Source organism: Camelus ferus, chromosome 35 (genome assembly GCF_009834535.1).
Source record: "Camelus ferus isolate YT-003-E chromosome 35, BCGSAC_Cfer_1.0, whole genome shotgun sequence".
In the NCBI taxonomy this organism is placed as follows: domain Eukaryota; kingdom Metazoa; phylum Chordata; class Mammalia; order Artiodactyla; family Camelidae; genus Camelus; species Camelus ferus.
In genome coordinates, this window is record NC_045730.1 from 26594068 (window position 1) to 26615989 (window position 21922).

The following is a 21922-nucleotide window of genomic DNA, read 5'->3' on the forward strand; positions in this document are numbered from 1 at the left end:
TTCTAGTAACTTGTTAGTTTCCCTAATCTGCTTACTTCAATCCCATAATTCATGAACACTTTACTCTCTCATTTACCCCAATTCTGGGATCTCAGACATCACCCACTTTCTCCCATCAACACACACACAGTGAGCACCCCAGTCTCCCAGAGTCACGTCAACCTTAGGATTTATCGTTCCCCCAAATGGTGATTGATGTAAATAACTGGCCTCCACAACCCGTCTTTTTCCCCACTCTTACCCACACAACCCATCACCAGGTGAAGAGCTCTCTTCAGACTCACACCTTCATCCAAATCCTGCACAAAATGTCAGGACAGTTAGTGAACATGTTTTAGGGTTAGGGGTTAGAGGGCCTTGGGAAGTGGGAAGTGCCCCCCCCCCACCTCCTCAGGACCATGCAGAGCCCTGGGCCTGTCCTGGTCTTGTTCTGGGTCCTTTCCTAAGGCCAGCAGAGCCTGGATGCTTGGCAAGGAGGTGCCCATGTGAGGGTCGGTCTCAGTCAGAGGCAAGACCAGGGTGAAAACAGTCGCACTAAGGTCTCCAGGGCACTTTCCTCCCTCCTGCCCTTGGCAGACACTGGGCTTCACCCTGAAACTAATAATTAGACAACAGAGGTTGAAATTCCCCATGTTATAAAAACCACTGTACCAAAACTGACACAAAAAATAAGATAAGAAATTGCATATGTCTAGTAGATGAATCAAATCAATAGTTGAAAAGCCAAAACAACTAACCAAAAACAGTTATAAAAAAACTTTCCACAACGAAAGCTATAGGACCATAATCATGAAATATTCAAAAAAATTATACGTTAGGAAAAAAAAAACACCTGAACTCCTCAGGTTTGCCTGGCCCTGCACAACAGTAGGTGAGCACCAGCCCTGGCACCCACTGTGGTCCTTGCCCCACCCACCTGCACCAGCATCTTCAGGTCCCAAGCCATAGCACCCAGGACCCAGTCCACCCATCAGTGGGCTGGCACCAGCCCTGGGGTGTGACATTACCCACTAGTGGGTGGGAAACAGCTCCATCCTACATCAGCCACACCAGCTCTGGGACACCTTGAGCCCCTCAGCCGGCTGCTCTGGGATCTGGACCCATGCACAAGTGGACCGTCACCAGTTCCTGGGCACAGTAGACCCCACAGCAAGCCGTGTCAGGAGCTGGACTCCCCACCAGCAGGGCAACACCAACCGTGGGGCCTCCAGGCCATGGTCCTGTCCATGAACAGCAGCACACTAGTTCTGGGACCCCTGGGCCTGCAGCCAACCATGCTGGGACTAGGCTCCATCCACCAGTGAGCCAGCACCAAGACCAGCACCAAGATCTCCTCTGGCCAAGCAGCCAGCGTGCCAGGACCCAGCCTCACCCACCAACGACCAGTATCCTTCACACAAGGCAGGGACTTCAACCATGCACACAGGGGGCCAACCATACCTACCAGCATGTTTACAGTTGTCACCCCACCACAGCAGTAGGACCCATGCAGCCCACAGAGGGCCACTCCTAGGGAATGTAGTTCTGCTTCAGAGGGGAGTGTGCTAAAGCCGCCAGGGCATTTCCGACAGAAGGCCAATTCTCCAAGATCGGGAAATGCACAACAATCTACAGATTCAATGCAATCCCTATCAAGATACCAATTACATTTTTCACAGAACTAAAACAAGCAATTTTTTTGGTGGCGGAGGTAATTAGGTTTATTTATTTATTCTTAGAGGAGGTGCTGGGGATTGAACCTGGACCTCCTGCATGCTAAGCACACCCTCTACCACTTGAACTATACCCTCCCTCCTAGAACAAGTACTTCTAAAATGTGTATGGAAACACAAAAGACTGCAAACAGCCAACACAGTCTTAGTAAGAAGAAAAAAGAGGAGGTAGCAATCTTCCTGATTTCAAATTCTACTACAAAGCTATAGTAATCAAAACAGTGTGGTACTGGCACAAAAACAGACACATAGATCAATGGAACAGAATAGACAGCATTGAAATAAGCCCAAACTTATATGGATAGTTAATCTGCAACAAAGGAGGCAAGAATATACAATGGTTAAAAGACAGCCTCTTCTATAAATGGTGTTGAGAAAAGTTGACAGCTACACACAAAAGAATCAAATTGGACTCCTTTTGTACTATATACAAAAATAAATTCAAAATGGATTAAATAAAGACTTTAATGTAAGACCTGAGACCATAAAATTTCTAGAAGACATAGGCAGTATATGCTCTTTGACACTGGCTTTAGGAATTTTCTCTTTTTTTGGCACTGCCTCCTCAGGCAAGGGAAATGAGAATAAAAAAACAAATGGGACTATATCAAACTAAAAAACGTTTGCACAGTGAAAGAAATGATCAACAAAATGAAAAGGCCACCTACCAAATGGGATAATGTATTTGCGAATGGTGTGTCCAACAAGGGGTTAGTATCCAACATATATAAAGAACTTATGCAAAAAAAAAAAAAAAACCAAAATAACTCATGCAGCTTGACTTACAAAAAAAAAAACCCAATTAAAAAATATGCAGGACCTTACATTTTTTCCAAAGAGGACATACAGACGGCCTGCAGGAACATGACAAGATGCTCACCATCACTCATCATCAGGAAAGTGCAAGTCAAAAACCACAGTGAAGTTATCACCTCACACCTGTCAGAATGGCTGTCCTCAAAAAGACAACAAAAAAATAGTGTTGGTACGGATGTGGGGACATGGGAACTCTTAATACTCGGTTGGTGGCAATGTAAATTTGCACAGCCAATATGAAAAACATTATGGAGAGTCCTCAAAAATTAGTGATAGAACTACCATCCAATCCAGCAATTCCACTCCTAAGCATTTAGCTACTTTGAGAAGATATATGCACCCCTATATTCATGGCAACATTGCTTGTGACAGCCAGGATATAGGAGCAATGTAAATGCCAGTCAGTCCAGTCAGTAGATGAATGGATAAGGCAGATGTGAGCTCTCTATCTGTATCTATATCTATATCCCAGTTTCTCTTGATTTTATTGTTCTTTTAAAAATTAAAAGTATATCTTTTGCCAGTACAGGTTAGACTATTGCTAATGTGATGAAGTGAGCACTCAAGTTTAATTCTCTGCTGAATTTCAGTAGCACTTGAAAAGTTCTGTTTTCAGCTCAAGGATATTTATGCTGTTCTTCTGGAAGAACAACTTAGTAACACACAGCTGTTAAGCTGTACGCATGCACCTGAATTCATGTGTGCTTTTATTTGCAATATATATATATCATGTAGTACTACTCAGCCATAAAAAAGAATAAAATCTTGCCATTTGCAAAAACATGTTTGGACCTAGAGGGTATTATTATGAAGGACATAAATCAGAGAAAGGCAAATACTGCACGATTTCACTTATGTGTGGAATCTAAAAAACAAAGCAAATGAACAAACATAACAAAACAGAAACAGAGTCATGGATAGCAGAGGAGAAACTCTCCAGAGGAGAAAGGATGGAGGGAGGAGAGACATAGGTGAGAGAGATTAAAATTTCAGATTAAAAAATACATGAGTCACTGGTATGAAATGTACAGTATGGTGAATATAGTCAATAACTTTGTATTTTGTGTGGTGACAGATGACCGCTAGACTTACCATGGTGATTATTTTGAAATGCATAGAAATACTGAAGCAGTATGTTGTGTACCAGGAACTAACATAGTTTCACAGGTTGATTATACTTGAGAAACAAACAAGCAAACACAGAAACTCATTGAAGAAGAGATCAGATTTGTGGTTGCTACAGTCAGGAATGGGAGGAAGGGGAATTGGATGAAGGCGGTCAAAAGATACAAACTTCTGGTTCTCAGATAAATAAGTACTAGGGGTGTGCGACACGGTAAAGAGGATTAACATACTGCACGGTAGGTGTGAAAGTCGTTAAGAGAGTAGATCCTGAGTTCTCAACACAAGGACAGTGTTTTTTCCTGTTTAATGTTGCATCTAGGTGAGATGACAGATGTTCACTAAACTGACTGTGGTCATCACTTCATAAGTCAAATCGTTGTGCTGCACACCTTAAACTTACATGGTGCTGTTTGCCAATTATACCTCAATAAACCTGGAAGTAAAAATAAAAACAAAATGGAAGTAAAATCTAAAAAAAATAAAAATTAAGATAAAGACTCCCACATTTCTGGGGTTTTGGTCTGCCTGTGAACGTTCCTTCAATCTCCACGTCTGGGGAGTTCTGAAAGGGTGTCTCTGCTCCTGGCCCACGTGAAGTGAACCAGTAAAGAATGTACATCATGAAGAAGCAATGTGAAACCGCCAAAACATATAAGGAGTCATGAGGAAAAGAAAAAAAAATCAGTGTGGCTAAATAATCATTGGTTTTAAAACAAGACGTTAAAATACATTCTTTTTTAACATTTTTTATTGATTTATAATCATTTTACAATGTTGTATCAAATTCCAGTGTAGAGCACAATTTTTCAGTTATACATGAACATACATATATTCATTGTCACATTTTTTTCCTCCATGAGCTACCATAAGATCTTGCATATATTTCCCTGTGCTGTACAGTATAACCTTGTTTATCTATTCTACAATTTTGAAATCCCAGTCTATCCCTTCCCACCCTCCGCCCCCTTGGCAACCACAAGTTTGTATTCTATGTCTATGAGTCTATTTCTGTTTTGTTATTTATGCTTTGTGTTTTTTTTTCTTTTAGATTCCACATATGAGTGATCTCATATGGTATTTTTCTTTCTCTTTCTGGCTTACTTCGCTTAGAATGACATTCTTCAGGAGCATCCATGTTGCTACAAATGGTAAAAGACATTCTAACTAAAGTTCTGGATGATTATCACATGGTAGAGAAGATACAATTTTATTTTTTATTGTTTTATGTATTTCAAAATTTTTTGGGGGGGTGAGGTCACTAGGTCTATTTATTTATTTATTTTTTAATGGAAGTTCTGGGGATTGAACCCAGGACTTCGTGCACACTAAGCATGCACTCTACCGCTTGAGCTATGCCCTCCCTCCCCAAGAAGATTCCATTTTAATATAACTCGGTTTAGGGAAGATATACATATACTCTTACTTTTTTTAACACATCTCTTCAAGAAACTGATAAATCCATCTGGCAAAAGTAAGTAATGATGAAGAGAATCTGACTAGTACAACCCACGTGACCAGGCAAATAGACAAATGGATACAACCAAGCTCAGGCTTCTTGTTAGATTAATGATGCTGCAAATAGTCTCTCTCGGTAGCATGGGTCCCCCCAATGGCATGTCGATTTTCATGAATCAAACTTCAAACACATACAGATCTAGGAAAAAAGGGAAAGTCTGGCCTTTCATTACATGCAACAAACCCCAGAAAAATAGAAATAGATATCTTATTTGAGAACATAGATATAAAATCCACTGAAACCCGATGAAATGTTTTGGGATCTATTGGGGAATATCACCTCAAACGAATAACCCATTCTGACTAGGTAGCTGGTGCTCTGTAACTGAGGGCAACAACCTGATCAATCCCATGACTTTGGTAACTGTTAACTTTAAAACACAGATAAATAACATACTAATTGAACAGAAATGAAACAACAACACAGAGGTAAGATCATCTTTCTCTCCCCACCTGAAACTCAATTTCTTACCCCAGAAAGCCCTGTCTTTGTTTTCTATGTTACACAAATGAGTTTACAATAAAGGAAAGTATTAGTATACTTTTTTTTCTCGTTTAAAGTATAGTTGTTGTTTAAGTTTTTTTTATTAGTATATCTTAAAGTTTCACAAACTCAAAGCAAGAACGCTGCAAAGAGACATTAATAAAGCGCCGTGCAGAATTTCATTGGCACCATCATCTCTCCTTGTCGTGGTGTTTGTCAGGACGTCCTTCTTGGCCCCTCATTCTCTCTGCCTTGCTCACCAGTCTGTCTGCAGTCAGTGCTATTGCCAGTCTCTCTCTCGCTGTCTTCACTTTCCTTTCCTGATCACTGATCTCCTCCTCAGTGACCAGACACTGTCTGCAGAGGAGCTGCGGGATGCCCAGACCAGCTCCTGGAGTCATCTCTGACAAATCTGAAGACTGGGCAGAGGTGGTCCCGGGGCTGGGGTTGGGACCGCCTGTGTGCACCCCTGGCAGGGATTCACCAGCGCATCTTGGTACAAGTTTTTGCAAGGCTTTGGCAAGATCCAGAGGACTCAGTGGTTCTCCTGTGCTGCTGCATGCCTGGAGTCCTTGCGGTCTCCTCTGCCAGCACAGCTGCTGGGGGGGTGTCCAGGGTTTCCTCCTCGTGGCAGCATCTGACCTCATTGCCGGGATGGGATGGGATTCTAGTAACTGGTCTCGAATATGTAAGTGGACATCCTCAAAGGGATGGAGATGTTTCAACCTGGCTTTGGTTGGAACTGTTTTCCCCAGTCACGATGCTTCCTCTGCGAAGTCCTCACCATGGAAAATCCAAAATCATCTGCATCTACTGGAAAGCATCCACAATGCCTGGAAGTTTAACTTTCTTTGTATGTGCTGGCATATTTACTTTCTGATTTTTTTCCAAAGTCTGTTTCAGGTGTTCTCCAATTTCCTTTTTCCTTCACACACACCCTATGTCCCTTAACTTGTCGGGTATCTCACAGAGAATAACTACTGCTAACTACTAGGTGGAAACTTTACCCTGGTAGTTGCCAGATCTGCAAACATCTCTGAGATTCCATTGTTCCCAAATTTCACCTGATTATACTAACACAAACTTCTTTTCTCCTCCAGTGGTGATCTGGTCTTCATCCCTTCATCCTTAGTAAATTCAGGATCCTGACACAAAACCTCAGTATTTTCAACCTCTCCTTTTCTACTGAATCTTTCCATCAGCATTTAAATACCTTCCGATCTCTCCGAACTCCACAGAAACCTGTCACCTCATGTTCCTGGGGCTCTCAGCCACCATCCCTCCACTCCTGAGTTGTGAACCACTGAGAAAGGTCATTTGATTGTGTGTCTCTGTCATCTCACCTCCAACCTCCTCAGACCTCCCCACCCTTCCGTCGGACTTCACCATTCTTTGGGGGTTTCCACCTGGTAAGGGCACAATCACCACTTTGTTACTAGGCCAAACATGGAACTTTTCATTATTCATCTGACATGATCTTTAAGTGGAAAATGGCTAAGTATGTTTGGAACAATTGAGACATGTGAATCACATTTTACAGCTGTGAACCTTACAAAAATCTAAATATGGAGTAGGTATGTTGGGTACGATTCCCCTTACAAAGTAGGACTGTGCTGTAAGCGTGAAGCACAAGATGGATTTTGGGAGCTCAATACCAGAAAGGGAATATAAACTATGTCATTAGTCATTTTTACATTGATCGCGTTCAGAAATTAAATAACATCCTTGGCTGTAACGGACAATGAAAAAATATATATAATATAAATATTAGGATTTGTTCTAGTTCTGAGAAAAACGTCCTGGGTAATTTGATAGGGACTGCATGAAATCTGTAGTTGTCTTGGGTGGGTAGTATGGCCATTTTGTTGAGTACTATGCTGGCTGTGGGTTTGTCCTAAATAGCTTTTATTATGTTGAGCTATGTTCCCTCTATACCCACTTTGGTAAAAGAGTTTTTTGTTTTGTTTATTGTTTTGTTTATCATGAATGGATGTTGCATTTTATCAAATGCCTTTTTTTTTTTTGCATCTGTTGAGATGACTGTGATTTTTGTCCATTCCCTCATTGCTGTGGTATCACTTTGATTGACTTGTGTGTGTTGAACCATCCTTGTGTGAATCTGACTTGATGACGGTGTATGATCTTTTTTTATGTGCTGTTGGATTCTGTATGCTAATACTTCGTTGAGGACTTTTGCATCTATGTTCATCAGTGATACTGGCCTGTAATTTTCTTTTTTAGTAGCGTCTTTGGTTTTGGTGTCAGGGTGATGGTGGCTTCACAGAATGAGTTTGAGAGTGTCCCCCTTCTTTAGTCTTTTCTTTTTAGTGGGGGAAGGTAACTAGGTTATTTACGTAATGGCGGTACTGGAGATTGAACCCAGGACCTCGTGCATGCGAGGCATGAGCTCTACCACTGAGCTGTACCCCCCCCTTTAGTCTTTTGGAAGAGTTTGTGAAGGGTTGGTTTGAGCTCTTCTTTTGTATGTTTGATAGAATTCCCCAGTGGAAGCCATCTGGTCCTGGACTTTGGTTTGCAAGGAGTTTTTTAAATTACAAGATTCTGTTTCACTTCTGGTGATCTGTCTGTTCAAATTATGTATTTCTTCTTGATTCAGTTTTGAATCAAGAAAACTGAATCAAGAACTAGAAAACTAGAAATGCTTCTAGTTCACAGCATTTTCTTAGGGTTTTTTGCATTTCTGTGGTATTGGTTGTAATTCCTCTTTCATTTCTTGAACCAAGAGATTAAATCCTTAACTGTAGAACTTTAAATATCTCTTGGCACTGTTTTCACTAATGCAGTAGTGATAAGCATGGTTTGAAATGTTGCAGTAATTCTGGATACTGGGAAAAATCTGAATACATAAGAGCATTATTTAGTTTTATTTCATTTGGGTTTTCAAACAGATAAGGAACCAAAATATTTAATAATACTATTTAGAAATATTAGAAGCTGGTAAAAATATAATAAATAAAGCTTCACATAAAAAGAGGCACATGATTAGATAAAAACAGGAATGAAAATTCACCAATCTCAGGGCCAAAAATATAAAACAAAACAACAAAGACACCAGGCTATTAAAACTCAGCCAGTATTTACAAGTTTTTTCCTCCCATTCTTTTCAGTGTCCCTTTAACACCAGTATCAGTGAAACTTGATATTAATAACACTCTCACATGGAATAAGTTCTTTGAGTTTATAAATGATCTTTTATAGTTCAGCGAGAGTTAGTAGTATGATTTGTAAGTCTCACTAGGTTTAGTAAGTATTATATAAATACTAAAGGCTTTGATCTCTTTAGTGAATTTCAGCTTTAATATAAAACAAGGAAACTAAAGCAAGTTCTTTTCTGAATTCAGTTCCTCTACCTGGACGTGTAAATGTATGGAGGTGGCTTTACACAGTGTCATAAAGAACGGCTCTGCAAATAACTGACCCTTAAATAACCATGACAGTATCAGAACACATGGAGCACACGTTTCGTTTAATTGCTTTCACAGCAGAGGCACGGCTGGGACATTAGTGAACAGAAGCCAGGAGGACTTCAGCACAGAGTCCTTTCTTACCATTGGCAACACAGAGGCTTTGATCTTCGAGTTCCTCGTTTGTTCCAGACAGTAGAGTTCTGAGAATAAACAAAGTTACTGGATTTTTCACTTAATTCAGCCTCTGATACACACACAAGCATTTCTAAAACTCAAGTTTTGTGCGTTTCTCATCATTAGACTACATTTCACAGTACATGGCATTTTTCAAAATACTATTTAGCGATTTTACCAGCGCAGTGCTCACCGCCCCGGAGAAGGGCGCAGCACACTGAGAACTGTTTTCTGATCAGAAAGTGCACGTCGCCCCTGCCCCCTGACTCACTGTGACATCTGCTGGTGCTGGGGGACCTCCCAGTGAACACGCTCACCCTCAGCCCTGGACACCAGGGCCCTGCACACGAAGGTAGCCGCCAACACACGACAGGGGAAGTGCGTTCCCTAACCCTCCCCAAAGTCAAGCCTCCTGTTCTTCTGGGAAGATGTTTTCCTCTCATTAAGTACTAAGGCATCAAATGGTTACACTTAGATCACCCTCTGCTCCTGCTGGGTCTCGGCTCCCCTGGACCAGCTCCATGCGAGACTTTGGAACTGAGTATTCGGGACATCAGCTGCTGATTAGAGATGGTGACAGACGGAAAACGGCGTGCTGCAGGTGCTCCCGCCACCTGAGTGCGCCTTGACGGTGTCAGTGAGCCCGTAGTTTTTATGAATAAAAAATTTTTCTCCTAGCTTCTGCACAGAGCTTGTTTATAAAGATGATACTCTAATTTACATACCAGAGTGGGCCTCTCAGAACCCTCTGGCTGAGGCAGTCCAGGTCTGTCTTCTGCATCTCACCGCCTTTAGAACAGCCAGAGCACAAAGGTATTCAAGAGATGAAAGGGATACACACGGTCTGGAGCTTTTTCAGTTTACTTGAAGCATCAGTGTGATCTCTGTCTGACCTGCCTGATAGTTGATGGCAGCCACGCCTTCCAAAGACCCTACTCACTTGTGCCCACTAATCCTGGACTAATGCAGGCTGCTCAGAGTCCCTGGTCGAGGCTGAGGTCTCCTGCCCACTACTGAGGGCCACCCTGCCGTCCTAAGAAGCACCCCCCCCCCCCCCGCCAGCAGCTCCGCTGAAATCCCACGCCGGCTCCTACCTCTCCAGGAGCTGCACACAGCTGCACCTGGCGCAGATCAGCAGGGAGGTTGCCGAACAGCCCCCCCGCCCTCCCCAGCCCTGTCAGGCTCTCTAATCACTGGCAGTCCTCGAGCTGTGTGCTGTCTGCCCATCGTAGGAGCCACAAGTCTGCCGGCTACTTAGATTTCAGCGAAGTAAAATTAAATAAAAAAATTTAACCTCTAGATTCTCAGCCCCACCAGCCACATTTCAAGAGCTCAGTAGCTGCGGGTGGCTCACAGCGCCCGTCCCGGAGGGCCCAGGTACAGAACACGTCCGTTACCACAACAGAGTCTTGGGGAGCGGGCTGTGGTTGCCCAGGAAGAGGTGTCTGGGAGGAACACCAACGTGAAGCCAGGACAGACTGAGTCTATTTTTTGGGCCCCGCTCTGCCAGTGGCTTTAAGATTCAGATTAAAAAAATAAAAAAAATCAGCCGCAACCATTTGTATATGGGCCGAGGTATTAGTTGACTTCCCTTAAAACCTCAAGTAGAAGCATCGTGTCCACACGGGCTGCACGTCCAAGTCACCTCTAGAGTCTGCTTTAACTGGGGCCGAGAGCGCGTGGCCTTTAGAGCACCCCAGGGGGGGCTCACTTTGTAGACAGGCTTGAAAGTCAGCACTGCTGTAGCACACACGTTAGCTCATTTAATCAGATGATCACATAACATAAATCCTACCCACTGTCATCTGGACAGTGCACAGAAGCAGACAGATGCAGCACTGGTTCCAGCAGTCACCACTGATGGGGCGGGCCGCCGTGCCGAACTAGAACTCATGTGGGAAAAGTGATTCCACAAAGAAGCATAAAACTTACATTGCTCACAATCCAGCTAGTGGCAACTTAGCCACAGTTCTCTTTCCTTCATGTATTCTCTCCAAAACTTTGACAAAAGTTATTAATACATTTCATTTTTATATAATCTCTGGGATCTTTGGAAGCTTCAGAAAATAATGTTATCAGGGAAGGATTACTGTTTATTTTCTTGACTGATACTTCATGCTCAATTCATGATTTCTTTTTATGTATGTTATACATATTTTTACTGCTGTGTAAAGTATAAATATCTGTATACTGAGAGATTATAGGGGATAACCACTATTTCATTCATTTTATTCTACTTCATATTGTTTTTTTAGAAATCCAATATTTCCTTATTCAATGTTGATACACAACAGAACTCCGAAATACTTAGGTTAGTATTGTTCATTGCTCTAATTCCTGCTGCGGCAGTGTAACATTCAAGGTGCAAAAGGATTCTATGTAAGTTTAAATACCTGTGTCAGTAATAACCCAAACTGGATTTAAGACAGTCCCATCTAATGATACTTATGCTTTCCAGAGCACAGTCCAACTGTGGCTAGAAACACCTTTATCATTATAAACATTACCAATAATGCTGATTTTCATATTAATAAAATATATAACATATAATTATAATAAATATAAGACTGATGTTAGCAACAGTGCTGTTAACACTGATAGGCAAGATTCACGGTTACCACTCCCATCACTTGTGTTTGCACCCCTTCAGACTTGCTCTCACGTGTCAGTGAGGTTCCTGTCACGAGGCATTTATGTATCCTTCCTTTCCTTTTTGACGTTGGTCGTGCAGTGTTTGAACAGTACCATCTTGAATCGGGAGTATTTTCATCGTTTGAAATTTAGAAGACAGCTGGCAGGGAGCAGGGTACAGTGGCGCGCAGTGGTAGAGCACATGCTTAGCATGCATGTGGTCCTGGGTTCCATCCTCAGCGCCTTCATTAAAAAAATCAATAAACCTACACCTTCCCCTAACAAAAGACGACTGTGATACTTTCAAAATTAGAAAAAAGGAAAAGCAGTTCAAACATTCAAACTCACCTGCTGCCGATCAGAGCACTCCATGGGCAGCGGCCCCTCCTGCTGCCGTTCAGGACGCACCGTGGGCTCCAGGCCTGTTGTTTTCATAAGGCTTCCACTCCCGCAGTTTCACTACTGTCTCCACAAATCTGCTCGTTATTTATTTATCCTCAGAAGTGTGGGCGGGTTACAGGTTTTTGGGCAGCTGTACGTGGCACTTTAAAGGAAAGTTATTGCTGGATTAAAAAAAATAGTTTTATCATACTTATGGTGACCAAAGGGGAAAGTGGGCTGTGGGTATAAATTAGGAGCGCGGGATTAACAGACACACACTACTGTATATAAAATAGATGAACAGCAAGGACCTACTGCACAGCACAGGGAACTAGATTCACTGTCCTACGTACATATATACATGTATTCTGTTTAAGTTCTTTTCCATGGTAGGTTACTTTAAGTACGTATAACTGAATTACTTTGCTGTACACCTCAAACCAACACATTGTAAATCAACCATCCCGTACTTTAAAAAATGCCACAGAAGTTTAATTTCATTATAGTTAACACAATTTTTATATGAAAAACACTGTCAAATATGAGTATTAACAACAGAAATGGAAAAGGAGTACTTAGGTCTGACTCCCTGTTTGCATGGAAACAGTTCACATCACAGTACCCAGAGAGCTTGTTAAAGCCGGTTAGTGGGCTTGAACCAACATACAGCTTCTGTTTCAGTAGATCTGAGATAGGGTCCACGAATGTGTATTTCTAATAGGCTTCCAATTAATGCCCAAGCTGCTAGTCCAGAGACCACACCTTGAGAAGCACTGACAGAGGAATTTAAAAGGTTCAAATTCACTAGAATTTCGTTTTTTAGAATACATAAAATGTATATGCATAATATATCTACAGTTCTTCAAAAAAAAAAGTTTTAAATGAAAATCAATTTCTGAGCTGCAAAAGAAAGGTATCAAAAGAAATCCGCGCAGCTCCTCTGAGGAGAGGACTCGTCTGTGAGTTCATGGGGTCCAGAGTGGACGGCACACGGCTGTCAACTCCAGGGATGTTTGCTGCGACACTGTAACCAGATTGCAAACTGGAAACCAGCAAAGTGCCCGTTTCACAGAGGCCCAGTTACACAAACTTTGAAATGCACAAATACAAAGGACTGGAAAGGAATTAGGCTGCTTTGGATGTGCTGATCTGGAAAGATTTTCAAGATTTATTATTATGCTTTGAAAAATAAAGGAGTAAAAATAATGCATGATTTCTTTGAATACACAACAATAAAGGCGGAGGGCCAGGAGCCCCGTGCTCGCCTCCCATGTGGAAGCAACCGGCACAACAAACCAATGAGAACAGCCCCGGGGAGCTCTGCTCAGAGAAAAGCAGCAGAGACTCGGAGGCGCTCAGAATCCAAGGGTGGCTGCACTGGGAAGTGTAGGAAGCACTTCCCCTGAGTCAGCTCGTCCTCCAGCCCAAGGCGGCCCCTGGGGGGAAAGGAGAGGACCCCCCAGCCTCACCGCCATGAAGGACCCGCACAGCTGCACCGAGGCTCGTCCTGAGCTGACCAGGCTGCCTGGAGTCCGTCTTACCATCCCCTCCCCATCACCCCCTGGGGCAGGTGCTGTCCCTGCCCCTGTGCTGAAGACCTGCCCCCAGGACCCAGCTGCTGGCATGTCCCATTCTCTGATGTTGAGAAGCCATAGCGCCTCTCCACCTGTGAAACCAGAGGGGCTGCCACTGCTCTGAGACCCACCCCGGGGCCATTATGAGGCCAAGCTCCTGCTGCTCTGCACTCCACGTTCTGGCTCGAATGGGTCATCACCTGGATGCCCTGCTGCTGCTCTGTGACTGCCTCCTTGGGCCAGAGCTGTGACCTTGACCCACCATCCCCAGGTCACGCTGCTACTGCACCTGCTCGCGGGGCCCAAGCCATCACCACCCTGTCACCCCAGAGCCCGTGCCGTTGACCTAGGCCTCATTTCCGCAGGAGAACTGCACACACCCACATCTCAGATGCCAGACCAGACAACAGCAGCACAAGGGAGACAACAGGCCAGTCCTTGACAGACAAACACAGACATTCTTAACAAAATACTAGCAAACAGAATTCAAGAGAACATCAAAAGGATTATACACCATGATCAAATGCAATTTATCCCTGAGATGCAAGGGAATCAATGAATGTGATATGCCCCATTGACAACATTAAGGATAAAAATCTCAATAGATGAAGAAAAAATCTGACATATTTCAACACCACTCATGGTAAAATCTCTCAAGTCCGACATATAGAAGGAATGTACCTAATAGAAGGAATGTACCTAATAAAGGCCACATGTGACAAGCTCACAGCTAACGTACTCAGTTAGGTTCGAAGTTAAGAACTTTTCATCTCAGATCAGGAACAAGACAAGATGTCCATGCTCACCATTTCTACTCAGAACAGTACTGGAAGTTCCAGTCATAGCAGTCAGAGAAGAACAAGGAAAGGCGCCCAAGTCAGAAAGGAAGAAGTGAAGTGTAGCTGTTTTCAGGTGATACGATCTTACACAGAAAGCCCAAAAGACTCCACACACACACACAGTCAGAACCAACAAATTCAATAAAGTTGCAAGATACAAAATCAAAATTCAGAAATCAGTTGAATTCTTATACACTAACAATGAAACATCTGCAAGAGAAAATGAGAAAATAATCCATTTTGCAATACCATGAAAAAACAATACTTAGGAATAAATTTAAGCAAAAACTATCTTAAAAATTATAAGACATTAATGAAAGAAATTAGACACAAATAAATGTAAGATATCTTGTATTCTTAAATTAGAAGAATTACTGTTGTGAAAATGTCTACACAAAGCCATGAAAAGATGCTCAACATTGCTAATTATTAGAGAAATGCAAACCAAAAGCAATGAGGTATCAACTCACACGTATCAGAATGACTATCTAATCAAGTCTACAAATAACAAATGTTGGCGAGGCCATGGAGAAAAGGAAACTACTGTACACCATTGGTGGGAATGTCTGTTGCTGCAGCCACTGTGGAAAACAGTACAGAAGGTTCTTTAAAAACTAAAAACAGAACTACCATATGATCCAGCAGCCTCCGGGTGTACATTCAGGAAAAACGGGAACACTAATCTGAAAAGACATGTGCACCCCAGGGTTCACAGCAGCACTAATTACAACAGCCAAGACATGGGTGCAACCCACAGGCCCACCAGCAGAGGACTGGGTTAGCTAAATGCGGCACGCATGTGTGTGTAACGGGCTACTACTCAGCCGTGAGAAAGAACACTGTCGCGTGCAGCAACGTGGACTGACTTGGAGAAGACCGTGTTTAGTGAATTAAGTCAGACAAGGAAAAACATGGTATCACATGCAGAATCTGAAAAATGGTACAAATAAACGTATATACAAAACAAACGACTCAGATACAGAAAACAAATTTGTGGTTATCAGAGGGGAGAGGGAAGGGGGTACAAATTAGGGTTGTGGGATTAACAGATACAAACTACTATGTATAAAATAGATAAGCAACAAGGATATACTGTATGGCACAGGGAATTATCTTGTAATAAACCATAATGGAATATAATCTGCAAAAATAATGAATCACTATACTGTACATCTGAAAGTAACAGAATATTGTAGATAACTATACATCAATAAAAGAAATGGAAATGCCTGTCAGTCGAGAAATGGTTAAATCAGTTACAGCACATTCATATTACAGAATATCATGCAGCAACTTAAAGGTGTGAGAAATAAAAGACCTATGTCAATTTACCTGGATCAGAGGTAAGGAAGATCCATGCACATATATATAAGAAAAAAAGAGACAGATGGACAGATAAGAAGAAAGGCTTGGAAAAATTTACCTGCCTCCTGGTTGTCTGTCTGTCTGGGGGAGGGCCCATAGGTTTTAGGCGACTGGGAAATGTGGTCGCTGGAACCACGGTATGAGGTTTCATTTCGTACACCTTTGTACGGCAAGGATTCTTTACCTTTATAGATAGGTTTTGCAGCTGTAGAGATCATAGCAGGCAGAGTATCTTTAAGGTCAACCTTTTTATTCCCTGAGGTCAATTTTTTTTGATGCCCTAAAAAAGCGGAGACTAGTTTCATTAAATTATTCTAGAAATGACCTCCTTTCAACTTTCAGAAACTTAAAATCTTATTAATCCACTTCTAAAGTACAGCTTCTGTATATTTTTCAATAATTTACATAAAGCAGCTTTATTAACCCAGATATTTTCTCTGGTTTTCTGTTGCTGGGTATTTGGTATTTATAAACATAAACAGTAAGAGTATAAATGAAGAAAAAGAAATAACAAAAATTATATAATATGTTAGAGAAAGACCTTTTTAAATAGGTCAGTAAAAAGAAAAAAATACTTAAGCAATCCAGTCAATAAATTCTCAAAGTTTTTATCTGTAAATGAGACAGCATACCTTAAAGAAAAGTCTGTATTCCTACAGTGAAAAAGTCGAGAGCTAGAATAGAGGGGGGTATGCTAAAGAAATGCTATTTTAAAGAGACATATTTTGAGCACTGTCAGAAACAAAACTATGTAATAATGACAAGTTCAATATGCTCACTTGAAGAAAAATACATTAAAATAAAAAGCAGAATGTGGAGAATTTAGATGGCACTTTCTCAAAGTTAATAGAAAAACCTACATTAATGTGTTTAGTTTTCACAATATATAGCTCACAGAGACATAAGGCATGATTATATAACACCACTGGAGCAGTGGGTAAGAAACAGGGTCTGCAAATGAGTTCTTAAATGTTAGTAGATTAGATGGTTGGGAGATGGTAACGAAGGGAATGGAAGAAAATGAACATAATATTTATTTTCCTTCACACTTACCCTCATGTTTAGTCTTTCTGTTGGACTTGCCTGGGACTGGACAAAAGAGAAATACATAAATATAAGGAAGAGGAATAAGATGGGTTTGTGTCAGTCATTTGCAGGACCTGTGACAGCGTGGGAGACGGAAAGGTTGAGAACTGGTTCCGACTCAGCAGTGGGGAAGGGGGAGCTGTGCCAGACACTGCTCATTCGCCGAGAAGGCACGTGTGTCAGACAAACTTCGTTCAGAGTTTAGTTTCTCTGATATTTTGCTAAACTGGTTATATGGCTAAAGCTAGTAAAATCTGATTATTTTCATATAATTAAATCTTTAGTCATTAAAAAACCATACCGTACACTAAGAATATTAGAAATACCTGAATGTCCTTTGTCCGGTGAAGGAAGCTGCTTGGTTTTATAAGCACTTGGTCCAGCCCCCAACGCTCTGTGAAGTGGTTTTGGATGTCCAGTCACAGGGGGTGAAAAGTACTCGGAAGGTTCTTCTAGAAATAGTTAGAAAATATGCTAGCTGTAAGATGGGTCACATTGATAACTAGTTTTATTTTTAATACTCACACAATAAGTTAGTGGCCAATAAAGATAAAATTTAGAAAATTAATGAAAATTCTTGGAGATAAGTAAAATAATAAAGATATATATATACACTTAGAAGGACCGTTTGGGGATCAAAGCTAAGGGAAAAAGCAAATCACAGAAGGCATCATAAGACCCCATTTCTGTGAAATATCCAGTGCAGGTAAATTTCATAGAGACAGAAATTGGTGTAGTGGTTGCCTCGGGCTGGGGGACTAGGAGGACCAGAGGACAGAAGGCAGTGGGATTGTTTTCAAAGTGATGAAAGCAAAAATTTGCAAAAAAGAATTTTATACCCAGGAAAACTATCATTCAAAGACCAAAGATGAAACAAAGGCATTTCCAGATTAAAAAAAGAAGAGATTTTGTTTTTATACTACCAGCCAAGTCTTAAAAGGCCGAGACAAAATGACACCAGATAGTAACTCAAATCCACATGAAGAAATAAAAAAGCACCTTACAGGTCATTATGTAGGTAGATATAAATGACAATGTAATTTCTTCTCTCTTATGCAGCAGTCCTTTTAAGCATAAAACTATTGCTGGATGTATAAAATAAAACTCAATTTTACTTCTACATAAGAGCATTGAATTATTCAAAAACTAAATTAGGGAAACAATTTTGTTTGCAATAGCATCAAAAATAATAGTAATAAACTTAACAGAGGGGCATGGCTTGTACTAAAAGTTACAAAATGCTGCTGAGGGAAATTAAAGAAATCTAAATAAAGAAGTAAATTCAATGTTGATAGACTAGAGGAATAGTATTCCATTGTGTGTAGAGAGTGTGTGTAGAGAGAGAGAGAGAGAGAGTGTGTGTGTGTGTGTGTGTGTGTGTGTGTGTGTGTGTGTGTTTTGTGGCAAGTCACGCCACAGGAGCTGCCTCTCAAATGACCACAGGTCACAAGGCTGTGGTCTCTGGCACAGATGCCAAATACTGTATCAAAAGGCTACTATTCTACTGCCAGGAAAAAAGGGTAAATTAAAGCCATTTCATGTTCAGGCTTGCCAGGATTTATCTACGATATTTCTGAACAAAAAGTGAGACATAACAAGAAACTGTACTATAATAACTATGCTAGGAAATCACACACTACTTTACAGTTTCCTCTGCAGCGTTTACCTTCGTTGTCAAAGGGCGCTAAGTGAATCACTCTCGTTGTGTATTTACTTGCTGTGTTGTGCCTGGAATACAGATCCTGATGTGAGAATGCGTTTTTGTTTTCAAGTAAATTCATACCTAAAATAAAATTTAAAAAGAAAAATTACATGATAATTTCACATCAAATTCCTTTCCAACTTGGATGCCTATTGCATGTTTCTCCCCAGTTTCACTGAGAAGTAACTGACATACACGGCTGTGTAAGTTTAAAGTGTGCAGCAGGAGGGCTCAGCTTACATGTATTGTGCAATGGTTACCACAACAGACCGAGGTAACATCCATCGTCTCATATAAACACAACAAAAAGAAAAGACAGAAAAACAGAAAAAATGTTTTGCCTGTCAGGAGATTTACTGCCAGGATTTACTCTCTTAATAACTTTCCTATGTATTGTATCATCTCTCTGATATGTCCAGTTCTTCAGTCATTTAGACAGCTTTCCCCCATCTGGTTGAGAAAAATTCTCTTGTAGAGGAAGGTTCTTTTATAGCATTTTGATGTGGTGTTTTTAGTACCTGCAAACACAGATGTACAAGGGCACTTTGGGGGTGAATTAGAGTGATCAGCAGCAGAGCCCTCACTGTGTGTTTTTAACCTGACGTGGAGGGTGGCACACTGATGAACACTTTCCATTCTTAGCATCTTCCTTAATATTGACCCTTTTTCCCAACCCTGTAATACTTTGAAGCAGAATATTCACTTCTTCCTTTCTTCTGTGTACTACATTTAGAAGGACGTGTGTACAGGAGTCACTTCAGAGATCAGAGCTCCACGCATGGAACACTGGCCTCCCCTCACCCCAGTCAGTCAGTGCTCGCTAGACTTACTTTTCATAAGCCTTACTTCCTTGTGAATGTAACAGGTACAGTTGTAGAACACTCCCATTTAAACAAAGATTGTAAACCTCCTAATGTACTTAACCAGTGGCTAGAGAGTAAACTAAAGCCACAGGGCCAAGAGGTTGTAAGTGAGAAAATAAACATTGCTGACATAATTTATTTAGAAACTATGACTCTAAGCTAGCCATTCATATTTGTCGAGTAAGAGTAAAGTCTGGGGAGGGTATTTAAATCACTAAAAATCAAAGCCTTAAGGCGCGTTAGGGTCATGGGTCCTCACTGTCACGTTTGCATGTGTTCTTGACCTTATTTTCATGAAAGCATCAAGGCTACACCATTTGCATGAAGGTATTTGGTAAACTTTAGTATCCAGTGTCAATACCATTCTGGATGCAGGCGGTAGAGGTAATACCTCACATGACCTCTCGAGTTCCAACAACTAAAACGTAGATTAAAAAATACACTGTAAAAAAGTATTGCTGAGATGGCATAAAAATATACTCTAGAGACCAAAAAGGAAGTAAAAGCATCTAAATTGGGAGTTTGTGCTAGAAGGGAGTGTGCATGTGCGTGTGCGCACATGTTTTATAAGCCTGGCTGACCTGCAGTAATGTGGGCAGTCGGGGAGAAGACAAGGTGGGAGACTCCACAATAAAGACAAATAAAAAATAAAGAAGGCACAGTCAAGCAGTTTAAAATAAAATACCCCCAAGCAGGACTTCAGTATGTACAGCTGGCGGCCGCCTATGACAGAAGCTGAGCGGAGGGACGGGATGGTAACAGCGCAGAGAAACATCAGAGTGCTGTGTTTTTTAAGTTAGTGCTACGTATTTTCTGAGTGTTTAAAATATTTCCTAAAGACTAAACTTTAAAAAGCATACTACAAAAAGTACTCTAAATAGTCAGATATTTATTTTATATCATATCTTTTACCTTGACTGTCAACAGGTGAAACATTGATCTTGTTTGTTGAAAATTTAGCTGGTGCAATGGGCCAAGTAAAAAGATCTGCTTGATGCTGTGGGGACATATCTTTGTCTTCAAATAAATTCACACCTAAAATTAACAAGACATGGTCACTGTGTGCACACTGCTCCCCAGTCTCTGTAACTTAGTCTTTGTTTCTGTGCCTGTGAATTCTGCCTCCCTCGTGAGGACGGGGTGGCCACTTCACCACTCCAGTCTGTATGAAGAATTCCTTCATTTTTGCTTTGTTTTCTTTGTTCTGCGGTCTGACTCAGCATCTTACTTAATTTTGATCTTTAATCCAACCATATTTCACCTTAAACAAGAATATCCATGTCCATATTTGACCTGTACTCTCCTTTCAATTCCTTTTCTCTTAGTAATTTATATTGCTCAAATTTTATTCAGAGCATTTAATTATAAACTCACCCTTAATAAATAACTATAAAATAATTAAGCTAATTTTGTTGTTAAAAGGCATGACATTGTATTTGGCTGTAAGTGGGAGCACTTTACCGCCGTGACTAAGGCTGTTGCTCAGAACTGACAAGGACCCCATTAATAAGCAACAATGAAGCAAAAGTAACTGAAAAAACCTAGACAACAATACTCTAAAAATTAAAGACGTGGAAAAATGGCTCATTGTAACAGATCAAATTTGTCACGAGTAAAACACAAAACAGATTTAACTGCTTGGTTCAAACAATTTCATTTTTACATCACCAGCTTTTCCCCCATTAAAAGCTGCTTGAGTAAATAATTTTTATATGATTCATTTTTAACAATACTTTTTTCAGGAACAAAAGTGAGGATGTAATAAAATAAAGCATTCAAAAGCAAAGTTTCAGAACTCTTGCCTTAATCTTAAATTTCAGTGAAAACACACATGTGGGTGCTTGTATCTGAAGATTCAGTTACTTTCAAATTCTAGCTTTCAACATCAATTCTGCAGAAAGTTCATAACTACAGTACTTCTTGCATCAAACAGAAATGTGTCTAACACTGTTACTATTAGGACTAACGTGGTAACTGTGAATTGTGCAGCTCAGGCTAGAAAACGCCACTCTAATACAGACACCGTTACCTGCCAACCTAATTATACAGAGGTAACTGGTAACCAGTGAAGCAGCCCTCTCGTACCGCTCACCACCTAGCCTTTTTGCTTTTGCAAATTCAAAGCAACATTCCTTTCTAAGCCAGCAAAGACAGTGAGCAGAATGGCAGCTGGAAATATAAACCAAGAATATTCCAGAGTCATTTTGCATTAGATTTGGTGGATTAC

At 41.0% G+C, this 21922-nt stretch overlaps 1 protein-coding gene, 1 non-coding gene and 1 pseudogene across 2 annotated transcripts in view; all 3 read right to left on the reverse strand.

Moving 5' to 3' along the window:
* Window positions 1-4684: 4684 nt before the first annotated feature.
* Window positions 4685-10339, reverse strand: LOC116661594 (annotated as a pseudogene).
* TRNAA-CGC lies at window positions 8011-8082 on the reverse strand. The gene has a single exon. It is a non-coding gene; the product is annotated as a tRNA-Ala (tRNA).
* Window positions 10340-11802: 1463 nt separating the features above from the next.
* CCDC7 (coiled-coil domain containing 7) overlaps window positions 11803-21922 on the reverse strand; it is a 193243-nt gene continuing 183123 nt past the window's right edge. The window contains exons 33-38 of the mRNA XM_032474099.1: window positions 20608-20730; window positions 18797-18913; window positions 17457-17582; window positions 17098-17133; window positions 16103-16324; window positions 11803-12429 (exon numbers count right to left, since the gene is read on the reverse strand). Of these exons, the coding sequence (XP_032329990.1) occupies window positions 12383-12429; window positions 16103-16324; window positions 17098-17133; window positions 17457-17582; window positions 18797-18913; window positions 20608-20730 (671 nt within the window). The 3' untranslated portion in view covers window positions 11803-12382. The remainder of the gene's footprint in view (window positions 12430-16102; window positions 16325-17097; window positions 17134-17456; window positions 17583-18796; window positions 18914-20607; window positions 20731-21922) is intronic.